General features: G+C 42.8%; 1 protein-coding gene across 4 annotated transcripts in view; it reads left to right on the top strand.

Annotated features, from left to right (window-relative positions):
* The window catches only part of MYPN (myopalladin), a 103,870-nt gene that overhangs the window by 57,478 nt on the left and 32,912 nt on the right, over positions 1-13,480 (top strand). For all 4 annotated transcript variants that reach the window (XM_033208751.1, XM_033208753.1, XM_033208755.1 and 1 more), the window contains 3 exons: positions 348-720; positions 7,755-8,345; positions 9,015-9,153. In XM_033208751.1, coding sequence (XP_033064642.1) covers positions 348-720; positions 7,755-8,345; positions 9,015-9,153 — 1,103 coding nt within the window. The remainder of the gene's footprint in view (positions 1-347; positions 721-7,754; positions 8,346-9,014; positions 9,154-13,480) is intronic.

Here is a 13,480-nt window from a genome sequence, read left to right as displayed (position 1 = left end):
TGAGGAAAATGTTCTTGAACAGTGTCCAGTTTTCCATTTCTTATTGCGCTTACAGCCACCACTCCAATTACCCTGCTGTCGTCATTATATTTCCTAAGAGAACATCTCCTCAATAAATTTCTAAATTTCTTTCCAAAGGTGTATTTATACTTTAAATTTAGTATTTTATTTTTAATTTAATTTTTTTCCTGTATCCTTACCATTCTTTAATGCCCCGATGATGATCTGTTTTTGACAAGCATTTCCCATTCATACATTCATTGGTGTGAACACTTTCCCATTTGTGCACATGCCCCAGTTCAGGCTTACAGTGGCTGACAACTCAGGTCCTGTTATTGTCCTTTCAGGAAATGAGGACCTCAGCAACAATGGGTCTCTTCACTCAGCCAACTCCACCACCAACCTGGCTGCTATTGAGCCACAGCCCTCCCCACCCCACTCAGAGCCTCCGTCTGTGGAACAACCCCCCAAACCCAAACTCGAGGGAGTTCTGGTGAACCACAATGAGCCCCGGTCCAGCTCTAGGATTGGGCTTCGTGTGCACTTCAACCTGCCTGAAGATGACAAAGGAAGTGAAGCATCCTCTGAGGCTGGTGTGGTGACCACCAGACAGACCAGGCCCAATTCTTTCCAGGAGAGGTTCAACGGACAGGCAACAAAAATCCCAGAGCCTTCTTCCCCCATCAAAGAGCCCCCTCCAGTTCTGGCCAAACCCAAACTGTAAGTAAAAAGTAGGACGAATAACCAGGAGCTTCTGTGATCTTTTCTTGAGTCTGATCTTAAAAATAATGGAACTCAGCTAGGCACAGTTGCTCACACCTGTAATCCCAGCACTTTGGGAGACCGAGGCAGGAGGATCGCTTAAGCCCAGGAATTTGAGACCAGCCTGGGAAAAATAGTGAGACCCCTGTCTCTAAAAGAAAAAAATTTACAGTGAAAAAATTAGCAGGCATGGTGATGCATACCTATAGTCCTAGCTACTTGGGAGACAGAGGCAGGAGGATCACTTGAGCCTAGGAGTTTCAGGCTACAGTGAGCTGTGATTGTGCCACTGTACCCCAGCCTGGGTGACAGAGCAAGACTTGTCCAGGGGAAAAAAAAAAAAAAAAGATAGAACCAAAAAGGGGAATTCCCAAATGAGAAAATACACATTAAATGTTTTGCCAAATGTACATCCTTACATTAATAGAAGCACACTATCACTATTATCCTTAATTAATATTCTACCTCCAAGCAATGTTGCACTTAAACTAATTCAGAAACATTTGTCTGACATTCTGACATTAGAGGCCCCAGGTAAAGCACTTCTGTGCTTCTCTTATAAAGACATTTTTTGTATCTAATCGTCTTTACAGTCTGTAATTTCATCCTTATATTTCTCATTTCTGCTTCAATTTAAGCTTCTGTAGTCATTATAGAAAAGTTATTTAGTATTTTTTAGATAGTTCCGAGCTGCTGCTGGATAAATATAGTAGGATAAAGAAGTGGTCATGATTTTCTGACTCAACTCAGGAGCCTAATGTGGTTGTTGTCCTGACTCTCTAGAAAGCCGTGTTGCAATCACAGCCGGGTGCGGTGGCTCGCGCCTGTAATCCTAGCACTTTGGGAGGCTGAGGTGGGCAGGTCACAAGATCAGGAGATCAAGATCATCCTGGCTAACATGGTGAAACCCCCGTCTCTACTAAAAATACAAAAAATTAACCGGCGTGGTGGTGGGCGCCTGTAGTCCCAGCTACTTGGGAGGCTGAGGCAGGAGAATGGTGTGAACCCAAGAGGTGGAGTTTGCAGTGAGCCGAGATCGCGCCACTGCACTCCAGCCTGGGTGACAGAACGAGACTCCGTCTCAAAAGAAAAAAAGAAAAAGAAAGCCATGTTACAATGTTTAAAATGTCCATCCACAACATAGCAAATACAGGGCATGATATTGCTATTATTTCCTGTTTCATCCACACATCAAATTCATAAAAAATTGTTTCTACTTACAAAAACTTTTAAATATCAACATCAAAATCTACAGCACCAGTGCACCCACTGTGGCTTGCTCATCACCATGAGATGTTCACTGGAAGTCATTCGTGTTTAGTTTATATTCTTCTCATCACCATATATGGCAAAATTCTGGACATAAGATTCAATGTTGTGAAACATGCCTCTAAGCAAGTCACATCCAGAAATGTCTCAGTCCCCTCAAAGTCCTGTCAGTCACAGGAAACAGGAATCCACTTAAAGTAAAAAGAGGGGAAGAGATTACTGCAGGGATATAGGCAGAAATGGGTGAGCCAAACAGAACCAAGCCCTGCAGGAGAAGAACTGGAGAGGTAGGAGCTGGACCTCTTCACCTGTCATCTCAGGATCACAGGTCAGTCCAGCCTCTGTCTGCTAGAGCTTGTGCGACTGGTTCGCCCTCTGTCTACGTGAGCATCTCCTTGTTTCCTCTTTACTTATCTGATCCATTCTTCTCTCTTTGAAGACCCATCAGTTCATAAGTGGCCCATCATGGCCATGTCCCCATTCCACATCATAATCTGTGTCAAGTACCACTGTTAACTAAATCAATCTCAGCAGCTCAACTCCCAATTCTAGTTGGTCCAGGCTGGTCAGGTGACCTCCTGCCCTCTCCCCCAGTACACTCAACTGTTAGAGGATTTATGTTTGGAAGAAACCGTAGGTGGAAAAAGTTCTCAGAGAAGGGAGTTACAGGGGACAGGTAACCCCAAACAACCTCCTGGGGAATTGCCTCCTTTGTAGGACTGTCTCTTCCCCGGTAACAGTTTTAGGGGCCGTTACATAGTACGATGGAAAAAAGAAATTCTGCCAACAGATTTAAAGAGGTTTATTCTAAGTCAATATGAGTGACTACGACCCAGGGAAACAGTCTCCAGAGGTCCAGAGAAAGTGCACCCAAGGCAGTCAGGTTGCAGTTTGGTTTTATGCATTTCAGGAACACAAGAATTGCAGGTAAAATCATAAATCAATACAAGAAGATAAACATTGGTTTGGCCCCAAAATGCAGGACATTGCAAAGCAGGGACTTACCAGTCATAGGTGGGGCTGGGGATTCTGTGGTTGGCAATTGAAAGAGTTAAGTTTTGTCTGAAAACTTGGAGTCAGTAGAAAGGAATGTTTAAGTTAAAATAAGGGAGTCTGCTGTTTGTCACGTGATGCCATGCCAGAGTTGGGATGAAAAGAAAACCACCATACAGTGGGTCAAAAAGGCCTGTTTCAAATTAGCCAGGTTTGGTGGCGCATGCCTTTAATCCCAGCTACTCAGGAGGCTGAAGTGGGAGAATTGCTTGAACCTAGGAGGCAGAGGTTGCGATGAACCGAGATTGCGCCACTGCACTCCAGCCTGGGTGACAGAATGAGATTCTTTCTAAAAAAAAAAAAAAAAAAAAGACCTGTTTCATGAGATTTTATGGCTATGGCTTGTTTTAGAAGTGACTTTCCCTAGGTCCCTTAGGATAGGATTTGAGCATAGAAAAAGGTCAGAGCAGTCCTCAGGTATGTCAGTTAGGATTAAGTTGAGCTTCACGTTGCAGACAACCCAAACTAACAGGGTTTAAATACTTGAGGGTTTATTTTCTCTCATATAAAGAAAGTAGACAGGGAGTCTGGGGCTATGAATGCTGGTTCCATGGTCATTAAGAATCCAGTCTCCTTCTGTCTTTCTGCTCTGCCATCCCAAACACTGGCTTTTTCCCTAGGTCCCCTCATGGTCCAAGACAGCTGATGGTGGTCAAGTCACCACATCTACAAAGTGCTGGGATTACAGGTGTGAGCCACTGCACCCAGATATCACTCTTGATGTTAGAATCTCTTCTAAGGAGACTTCTTAGAGGTTTCAACCAAAATTTTCTGCTTCTGCCTCTTTGGCCAGAATTTAGGCAGATGAGACACTAGTTGCAAAGGAGGCTGGAAGTGCAGTCTTTAGCTGCACATATTGCCACCATAAACAAAATCGGGTTCTTTTACAAGGGAGGAATTAAGTAGACAGCAGTGTCTGCCACATGAGACTTCCAATTAACATAAGACGTCTCTCTAATAAATCATGTAGTGACACTCTCTAGAAACATAGTTCTCGGCACTATATAGTTCTTTAATATTCTTTGCCTTCCTTAAGTTTTCTCTTGTGTATACATATGTTTACATTAGTATAGATATGAATATATATATTCACCACACTCACACATACACACACCCTTTGTAAATCTACATGCCTACAACCTTTTCTTGCTAGTTTTAACCTCATTGGTTTAACCTCACACATTTTGCATTAAAATATATTGACTCAGTCTTCTCAAGGATACAATTTTCTGCTTGTTCCTTCTATTTGCTATTCATATGGAAAACAGAGATAAAGTAGATCTTAAAATTGCAACAGAAAGGGAAGCCGTCATTTTTAAACTTTGTATCATCAAAGCCTGACTTTGAAATTTCAGATTGAATATTAAGCTGTCTAGAGCAGTGATTCCTTATCCTGGTCACACTCTAGAATAAAATTTGGAGCTTTTAAAAAATATTTATGCCTTCCATCTAAATTGAATCAGATTATTTTAATGTGCAGCCAGTTTGGAAACCACTGGTCTAGAGTTAGAGAAATAACCTCGGCTGGGAGCGGTGGCTCACGTCTGTAATCCCAGCACTTTAGGAGGCTAAGGCAGGTGGATAACTTGAGGTCAGGAGTTCTAGACTACCCTGGCCAACATGGTGAAACCCCGTCTCTACTAAAAACACAAAATTTAGCCAGGCATAGTGGCGCATGCCTGTCATCCCAGCTACTCGGGAGGCTGAGGCAGAAGAATCATTTGAACGTAGGAAGCAGAGGTTGCAGTGAACTGAGATCATGCCACTGCACTCCAGCCTGGGTGACAGAGCAAGATTCTGTCTCAAAAAGAGAGAAAAAAGAAAAAGAAAGTAACAACCCTGAGTTGCAACTCTTCCCCACTCCCTACCACCCACCCGCTACACCAGGAAAACACAATAATTAACATTTAAAAGTGAGATAAATGTCAGACAAAGGTCAGAATATACTAGGAAAGCCTATGCTTTGGGGCCAAGTGTTTCTTTAGGGCAGTGGTTCTCAGTCCTGGGTGACTGTGAGAATCAGCTGGGGCCTTGTGGTAGGCAGACCCGCCACATCAGCATCACCTGGAAGCTTGGTTGGAATGCAGACTCCCAGGCTCCACCCCACACCTGCCGAATCAGAAACTCTAGGGATGGGGGCCAGAAACCTGTGTTTTAACAGGCCCTCCAGAGGATTCTGAGGCCCAGTAAAGTTTGAGAATGACTGACCTACATTTGAAAAGATAATAATAACTCTGTCTGAATTCCATTGCAGGTAAATTAACTGAGCAGGTGCCTAAATCAGCAAGGTTCATTTGTCTTTTACAGTCTCCAGGTGATTCAAATGTGCAACCAGCACAGTGACTGCTGCTAAAACCATAGCAGATTTACTCAGAATTAGTTTTCCAAGTCAGTGATGCACTGGAAAGTGTTTAATGACTGACAGGGGAGAGAAAGCCCCGATTTTTAGCATTTGCACCAATTTCAAGCTACTAAGAGAAAGTCATCAAATGGGTAGTTGAAATGAGATGTGCACTATCTGTTCTTCAAAGCCAGTGAGCTGGCTCCAGCACACATTGCCAGAAATTGTCATTGCCAAACCTGTTTTCAAAAGTACTTGATACAGTATCTCAAGTTTGTTGTTTGGCATTTTATCTTCAGAATTCAAAATCCTTAATAATTTCTTTTGTATTCCTTATAATGCAGAGTCTCTGTGTCCCAAAAGCAACACATATTTCCAAAGAACATAAAACCGGCCAGGCGCAGTGGCTCATGCCTGTAATTCTAGCAATTTGGGAGGCCAAGGCAGGCAAATTGCTTGAGCTCAGGTGTTTGAGACCAGCCTGGGCAACATGACAAGACCCCCAACTCTACAAAAACTATAAAAATTGGCAGGGCCAGGAGGTGCGCACCTGTGGTCCCAGCTACTTGGGACGCTAAGGCAGGAGGATCACTTGAACTCAGGAGGTCGGGGCTACAGTGACCCGCGATTGTGCCACTGCACTCCAGTCTAGGTGACAGAGTAAGACTGCCTAAAATAATTAAAAAATAAAAATAAAATAAAGATCATATAATTAGTGGTCCTGAAGCACTGTGATCCCACATATGGGTCCTCCTGTGGTTACTCATTCAAGAGTAGATTCTCCTAAACATCAAAGTTTGGCAGCCTTAATGACTTTATGCATATATGATTTTAAGACATTTTCATTACACTTTGTTAAAAAAGAACTCTTTCGTGAAGAGAAATTTAATAGACCACTGAATTCAACAGACCATTGAATGCAACGGACCATTAAGGCAAATCATGTGATGCCTCTGTGACTCAGGTTCTATAAATGGAGAAACTGCTTCCAGTTTGATCTTTCTCCTTTTAGGAACAATAAAAGTCTAAGGCAAGGTTTATAATCAGGGTGAGCAAATAATCATCATTCAAATTAGGACATTTCTGAGAGTGAAAGTGACTTCTATTAATAATGATGTCAGGGCCAGGCACGGTGGCTCGCGCCTGTGATCCCACCAGTTTGGGAGGCCAAGACGGGCAGATCATTTGAGGTCAGGAGTTCAAGACCAGTCTAGCTTAAATGGTGAAACCCTGTCTCTACTAAAAATACAAAATTTAGCCGGGCATGGTGGCAGACACCTGTGGTCCCAGCTACTTGGGAGGCTGAAGCACAAGAATCGCTTGAACCCAGGAGGCAGAGGTTGCAGTGAGCCGAGATCGCACCACTGCACTCCAGCCTGGGCAAAAGAGTAAGACTCTGTCTCAAAAACAAAAACAAAAATAATGATGCCAGGAAAAGATGTTAAACCAGGACCTTCCTGAATGTGTCGGGACATATGGTCACCTTATCTATAAAGGTTTGTCATCACAAGAGAATGAGAAACCCCTCTGAGACACATCTGGCTTCTTTGTTAAGGTCTGCTCTAAAACAAGGCAGAGTGGAGAATACAGCATGTTCTTATGGAGAATTCGGCCCTTTTCAGTAACTCACACTGGTGTGTAGCTCAGTGCCTTCTGTTCTGAAGCTGGGATACTTTCCCCTGGTCATCAGAACTCTGAGCACTGCCTACAAGAGAAACATTGTCTCTATTTCTCTTTTCCAATTTATAAACTCTTTGTTGCACAACTCAAAGGTCACAATACAAAGAATACAGTGTCAAGGACGCCCTTGGAAAGAAGGAAAGACAAACTCACCAATTATTGGTCAGCTGATTTTTGCCACTCTGGTTGTGTGTTCTTTATTAGGATCAAGTTATTTTATTTTATTTTATTTTATTTATTTATTGAGACAGGTCTCACTCTGTCACCAAGGCTGGAGTGCAGTGGCATGATCAGGACTCGCTGCAATCTCCGCCTCCAGGCTCAAGCCTGGGATCTCAAGTGATCTTCCTGGGATCCTCCTGGGATCGCTGAAGCAATCCTCCCACCTCGGCCTCATATATATATAAAATTTTTTTTTTTTGTAGAGACAGAGTTTCACCACGTTGCCCAGGCTGGTCTCAAACTCCTGGACTCAAGTGATCCCCCTGTCTCCGCCTCCCAAAGTGCAGGGATTACAGGCATGAGCCACCGTGCCCCGCCTATCATCAAGTTATAAATAGTCTGTCTGTACATTGTTTGAAAGGTGAGGCCAATAATAACACATTTCCTTCTCTCTCTCCACCCTTGTTTACCCTTGTTTTGTGTACAGTGATTCCACTCAGTTACAACAGCTTCATAACCAAGTCTTACTGGAACAACACCAGTTGCAAAACCCATCTCCTTCATCTCCTAAGGAGTTTCCTTTCAACATGAGTGTTTTGAACTCCACTGCTCCCCCAGCGGTGACAACATCCAGTAAGCAGGTGAAGGCTCCTTCATCACAGACGTTCAGCTTGGCCCGGCCGAAGCATTTCTTCCCCTCCACGAACACCACCGCAGCAACTGTGGCCCCTTCCAGCTCTCCAGTGTTCACTTTGAGCAGCACTCCTCAAACTATTCAGAGGACAGTGAGCAAAGAAAGCCTCTTAGCGTCTCACCCCTCCATGCAAACCAAATCTCCAGGAGGGCTTTCCATCCAAAATGAACCACCCCCACCAGGCCCAACAGAGCCAACACCACCACCACTCACATTTTCCATTCCCAGCGGAAACCAGTTTCAGCCCCGCTGTGTGTCCCCAACTCCTGTCTCTCCTACCAGCCGGATTCAGAACCCAGTGGCTTTTCTCAGCTCTGTTCTGCCTTCTCTCCCTTCCATCCCACCCACAAATGCCATGGGGCTGCCTAGAAGTGCACCATCCATGTAAGTGTCATTGGGGTTTCTTGATGTAAGATGCTAGTTAAGAGGCGATATGTGCATTGAATAGCTTGATCTGGGACAGGGCTCTCATTTTGTGGATTCCTAGATAATCTTATTCTCTTAGACACAGAATGGATGTGGAACACTTCAGGACAAAGGAGATGATTACTTTGAATGATTATTAATAATTAAAATATCAGGCTAGGTGTGGTAGCTCGTGCCTGTAATCCCAGCACTTTGGGAGGCCGAGGAAGGTGGATCACTTGAGGTCTGGTGTTTGACAGCAGCCTAGGCAACAAGGTGAAATCCCCGTCTCTAGGAGAAACACAAAAAATTAGCTGGGCATGTTGGTGCATGCCTGTAATCTATGCTACTCGGGAGGCTGAGGCAGGAGAATCATTGAACCCAAGAGGCAGAGGTTGCAGCGAGCCGAGATTGCACCACTGCACTCCAGCCTGGGTGGCAGAGTGAGACTCTGTTTCAAAAAAATTTTGTTTTAATTAAAATATCAAAAAGACCTTTACAAATACTGATTCTCTGCACAGGGCTTAATTCCCTAAGTGCCTAATGACTGCTGGTTTCTGGTTGTCACTTCAACCATTCTGATTTCTAGGCCTTTTCACCCTGGCCAGTGCTTTTCATGGGTGTGTCGGATGTGGATTTATCTTACAGGCCATCCCAGGGATTAGTGAAGAAAAATACAAAGTCTCCTCAACCAGTGAGTGATGATCAGATTCGTGAAACTAAGAACGCAGTGATTCGAGACTTGGGGAAAAAAATAAATTTCAGTGATGTCAGACCAAATCAGCAGGTAAGATTGTTGGATTCAGAAGGTTTATTGAAATTTTATTGTAAGGAATATAATTTTGCTTGATTCAGTCCTTGGATACTCAGGTAACCTCAGTGAGGCTGATGTTGCAGCTCAGATGGTAGAGCACAGACTAACCAAAGAAATCTGCCTGTGTAGATCTGTAGTTCTTAATTCTCCCAGTAGTTAACTCAGTTTACTTGTTTACATATATTTACCTAGAATAGGATACATTAAAGAAGAGAGTAGACAATCTATTACGCATCCCAGCAATCCTCAGCCCAGTTTACAATCTAAAGTTTTTTGAGACAAGTCTCGCTCTGTCACCCAGGCTGGGGTGCAGTGATACGATCATGGCTCACTGCAACCTTGACCTCCCGGGCTCAAGCGATCCTCTTGCCTTAGCCTCCCAAGTAGCTGAGACTATGTGCCCAGCTAATTTTTTAATTTTTTGTAGAGACAGGGGTCTTGCCATGTTGCCCAGTCTTGTCTCAAACTCCTGGGCTCAAGCAATCCTGCCTCGGCCTTCCAAAGTGCTGGGATTACAGGCGTAAGACACCACACCCAGCCTATGACCTAGACTTTAAGGAACTCTGGGGTTCTAAGTTGTCTAATCTTCAATTTAATGTGCCTAAAAGTTTGGTCACCAGTACCTCTCAATCCTTATATTAGGTTGAATCATGTGAAATAGCCGTTAGACAATTTCCTGTGGTTCAACCTGTACAACTCTTTGCTTTCTAGTAAATGCTTACACCAAAGGAAAGCGAGGAAAGCCACCTGCGAGCATCATTCAAACAAAAGAAAGATAGACTGAATATGTTCTGATTTGAGGCATTTATTTTTGCTTTTGAGAATCACATGGTTATTTTTAATGCAGGTTTACATTTTAATAATCTAACTCTTGGTTTATTTCCCAAGATGGGAACTGACAAAAATATAACAAAATTTCAGTCAATACAATATGCCAAATATTGTGGAATTTGTGAACTCCTAGAAACAAAGTTCCCGATTTCCCGGAGCACATGCTGTTTTCCTTAGTGTTTCTGTCTCTTACTTCCAGTGGAGCCATGGATATACGGTAGTTTGCAATTGTGTTATATATTGAGCAACTTATACTGAGTGGATTCTTTTGAAAATGTGGTGCTTAAAACCTTTTAAAAATTCACTTAAAATTATTAAGGGGAATATTTAAACTTGCCATAACTGAGTATACTTTTCATGGATTATTTCACCAAATTTCATCTATTTCTGGGAAGCAAATACCAACGCCACTGTTCTTCTCTTCCATCTTCTAGACAGAGAAACTAAGGCACAGGCTCAATAGTGGAACTGGAACTAGAGCTATGGTTTCCGGGATACTCTCACATTTTCCCTGAAATGCTGCAGCGTTTTCAGTTTTATGAGAACAGTTACCTTCAAGCCCTATAAATGTTGCTCTATCTAATGCAGATTTGTTTTCCTATAATACTGTCACCACACTTGTGGTTGTTAATCCTTCTAAGTCATTGTAATCATAGCTGTATTCAGCCTATGTCTTTTACAACTGGGAGAGCGAGCAATTAGAGCCTTGTAAAAACAATGCTAGCTCAGTACATACGCTGTTTGATTTTACTTTTATAGTTACTCTGTAGGTAGATCCAGGATACCCCATTGCCCAACTCAGGGGAAAGAAGGGTTTTTCTCTTAGTTACCTGACATGTGTGTACATGTAAACGTGAAATTCCACAAATTGAATGCCATAAATCCAGTGGAAATCTCTCTTAAACCTCCATCATGAATTAACTTCTGGACTAATCGCAGGAACTAGGAAAGTCTCTAAAAGCATCTCAACACACTCATCTGAATATTTGTGACATGTGTCATTCTTCTGAGAATTATTACAGTTGGTTAATTACAGAATTGATCTTAGACTACGTTCCATGCCATGGATAATGAAATCCAAGCTGCATAAATGAAATTTGGGAAGCTAGGAGCTGTCTGAGATGGAATGCTTGCATTTGGATGGCAGATGTTGACTCTGAGGAAGTTTTGGGAAATAAAATGATGATCATATTATATTGCTTTATCCATTGCTGCCTTGGGAAATGATAGTAAAAACGTCGTGAAGAACTGTCTAAAATATACTGTGACCCACGCTGGTGAAGTTAAGAAGAAAGTCAGCTTAGGAAAGTGTAAAAACATTAGACAAGCAGAGAAAAATTATGAAGAGACACCTATGCATTGATCTAGGCCTACGTCCGGGGTCACAGGCATGAAAACAATCTGTATTCTTACTCCCATATCAGCCTACACACATGGGAAGGGGGTGCAAATGATTCCTTCGGAAGAGTATGCATTTGTTTTGCTTTGAAAATTTTTAGGTCGGCCGGGCGCGGTGGCTCAAGCCTGTAATCCCAGCACTTTGGGAGGCCGAGACGGGCGGATCACAAGGTCAGGAGATCAAGACCATCCTGGCGAACACAGTGAAACCCCGTCTCTACTAAAAATACAAAAAACTAGCCGGGCGAGTGGCGGGCGCCTGTAGTCCCAGTTACTTGGGAGGCTGAGGCAGGAGAATGGCGGGAACCCGGGAGGCGGAGCTTGCAGTGAGCTGAGATCTGGCCACTGCACTCCAGCCTGGGCGACAGAGCAAGACTCCGCCTCAAAAAAAAAAAAAGAAAGAAAATTTTTAGGTCCAGAAAGCTGGGTTCTCTTGCCCTATTTTAGTTCTAAGTAAATAAAGAATAAACTGTCCTAGAACATTTGCATGATCTAGCATTAACACATTGTGCAGAGCATGAAAATAAATCAGAAGTCCTTGAACAATGAATATTACTGACTATAACCAATTTTCTTCCCAGAACTCAGATTTATAAATTATGTTTTAAAATGGTTTTCCTTTGATGTATCTACTGCTTTGTGTTTCTCTGTTGTGATAGTTCAGTCTTTGCCCTTTAACTCATCTTATATATTTACAATTAGCAAGTAACATTTGTTGATTCTTAGAACCTTGTGAAATGAGAAGATGCCATCCTTTCAGAGGCTCATATTTATTAAAATTTTTAGCTTTCTAAACTTACAACCAAGTGTCTTTGAGTTGGGGATAAGCCAAGAGAAAGGTTTCCTTATTTCTAGATTTTAGGCTGCATCGTTTCCTATTCTGAAGAGTACCATTCATCACCAGTGGATCTTGACTGGATATTGATAAAATCTAAATGGTTTAAGTTAGAGTGGTGAGTCTAAAAAGTCAAAGGAATCCAGGATCACGGCCGGGCATGGTGGCTCAGGCCTGTAATCCTAGCACTTTGGGAGGCCGAGACAGGCAGATGACTTGAGATCAGGAATTCAAGACCAGCCTGGCCAACAGTGAAACCCCGTCTCTACTAAAAATACAAAAAACTAGCCGGCGAGTGGCGGGCGCCTGTAGTCCCAGTTACTTGGGAGGCTGAGGCAGGAGAATGGCGGGAACCCGGGAGGCGGAGCTTGCAGTGAGCTGAGATCTGGCCACTGCACTCCAGCCTGGGCGACAGAGCAAGACTCCGCCTCAAAAAAAAAAAAAGAAAGAAAATTTTTAGGTCCAGAAAGCTGGGTTCTCTTGCCCTATTTTAGTTCTAAGTAAATAAAGAATAAACTGTCCTAGAACATTTGCATGATCTAGCATTAACACATTGTGCAGAGCATGAAAATAAATCAGAAGTCCTTGAACAATGAATATTACTGACTATAACCAATTTTCTTCCCAGAACTCAGATTTATAAATTATGTTTTAAAATGGTTTTCCTTTGATGTATCTACTGCTTTGTGTTTCTCTGTTGTGATAGTTCAGTCTTTGCCCTTTAACTCATCTTATATATTTACAATTAGCAAGTAACATTTGTTGATTCTTAGAACCTTGTGAAATGAGAAGATGCCATCCTTTCAGAGGCTCATATTTATTAAAATTTTTAGCTTTCTAAACTTACAACCAAGTGTCTTTGAGTTGGGGATAAGCCAAGAGAAAGGTTTCCTTATTTCTAGATTTTAGGCTGCATCGTTTCCTATTCTGAAGAGTACCATTCATCACCAGTGGATCTTGACTGGATATTGATAAAATCTAAATGGTTTAAGTTAGAGTGGTGAGTCTAAAAAGTCAAAGGAATCCAGGATCACGGCCGGGCATGGTGGCTCAGGCCTGTAATCCTAGCACTTTGGGAGGCCGAGACAGGCAGATGACTTGAGATCAGGAATTCAAGACCAGCCTGGCCAACAGTGAAACCCCGTCTCTACTAAACATACAAAAATTAGATGGGTGTGGTGGTGGGTGCCTGTAGTCCCAACTACGTGGGAGGCTGAGGCAGGAAAATCACTTGAA

Source organism: Trachypithecus francoisi, unplaced genomic scaffold, assembly GCF_009764315.1.
Source record: "Trachypithecus francoisi isolate TF-2019V2 unplaced genomic scaffold, Tfra_2.0 Lachesis_group9, whole genome shotgun sequence".
NCBI lineage: Eukaryota > Metazoa > Chordata > Mammalia > Primates > Cercopithecidae > Trachypithecus > Trachypithecus francoisi.
The sequence above is the reverse complement of the archived record's forward strand: the minus strand, read 5'-3'. Positions and strand labels throughout refer to the sequence as shown.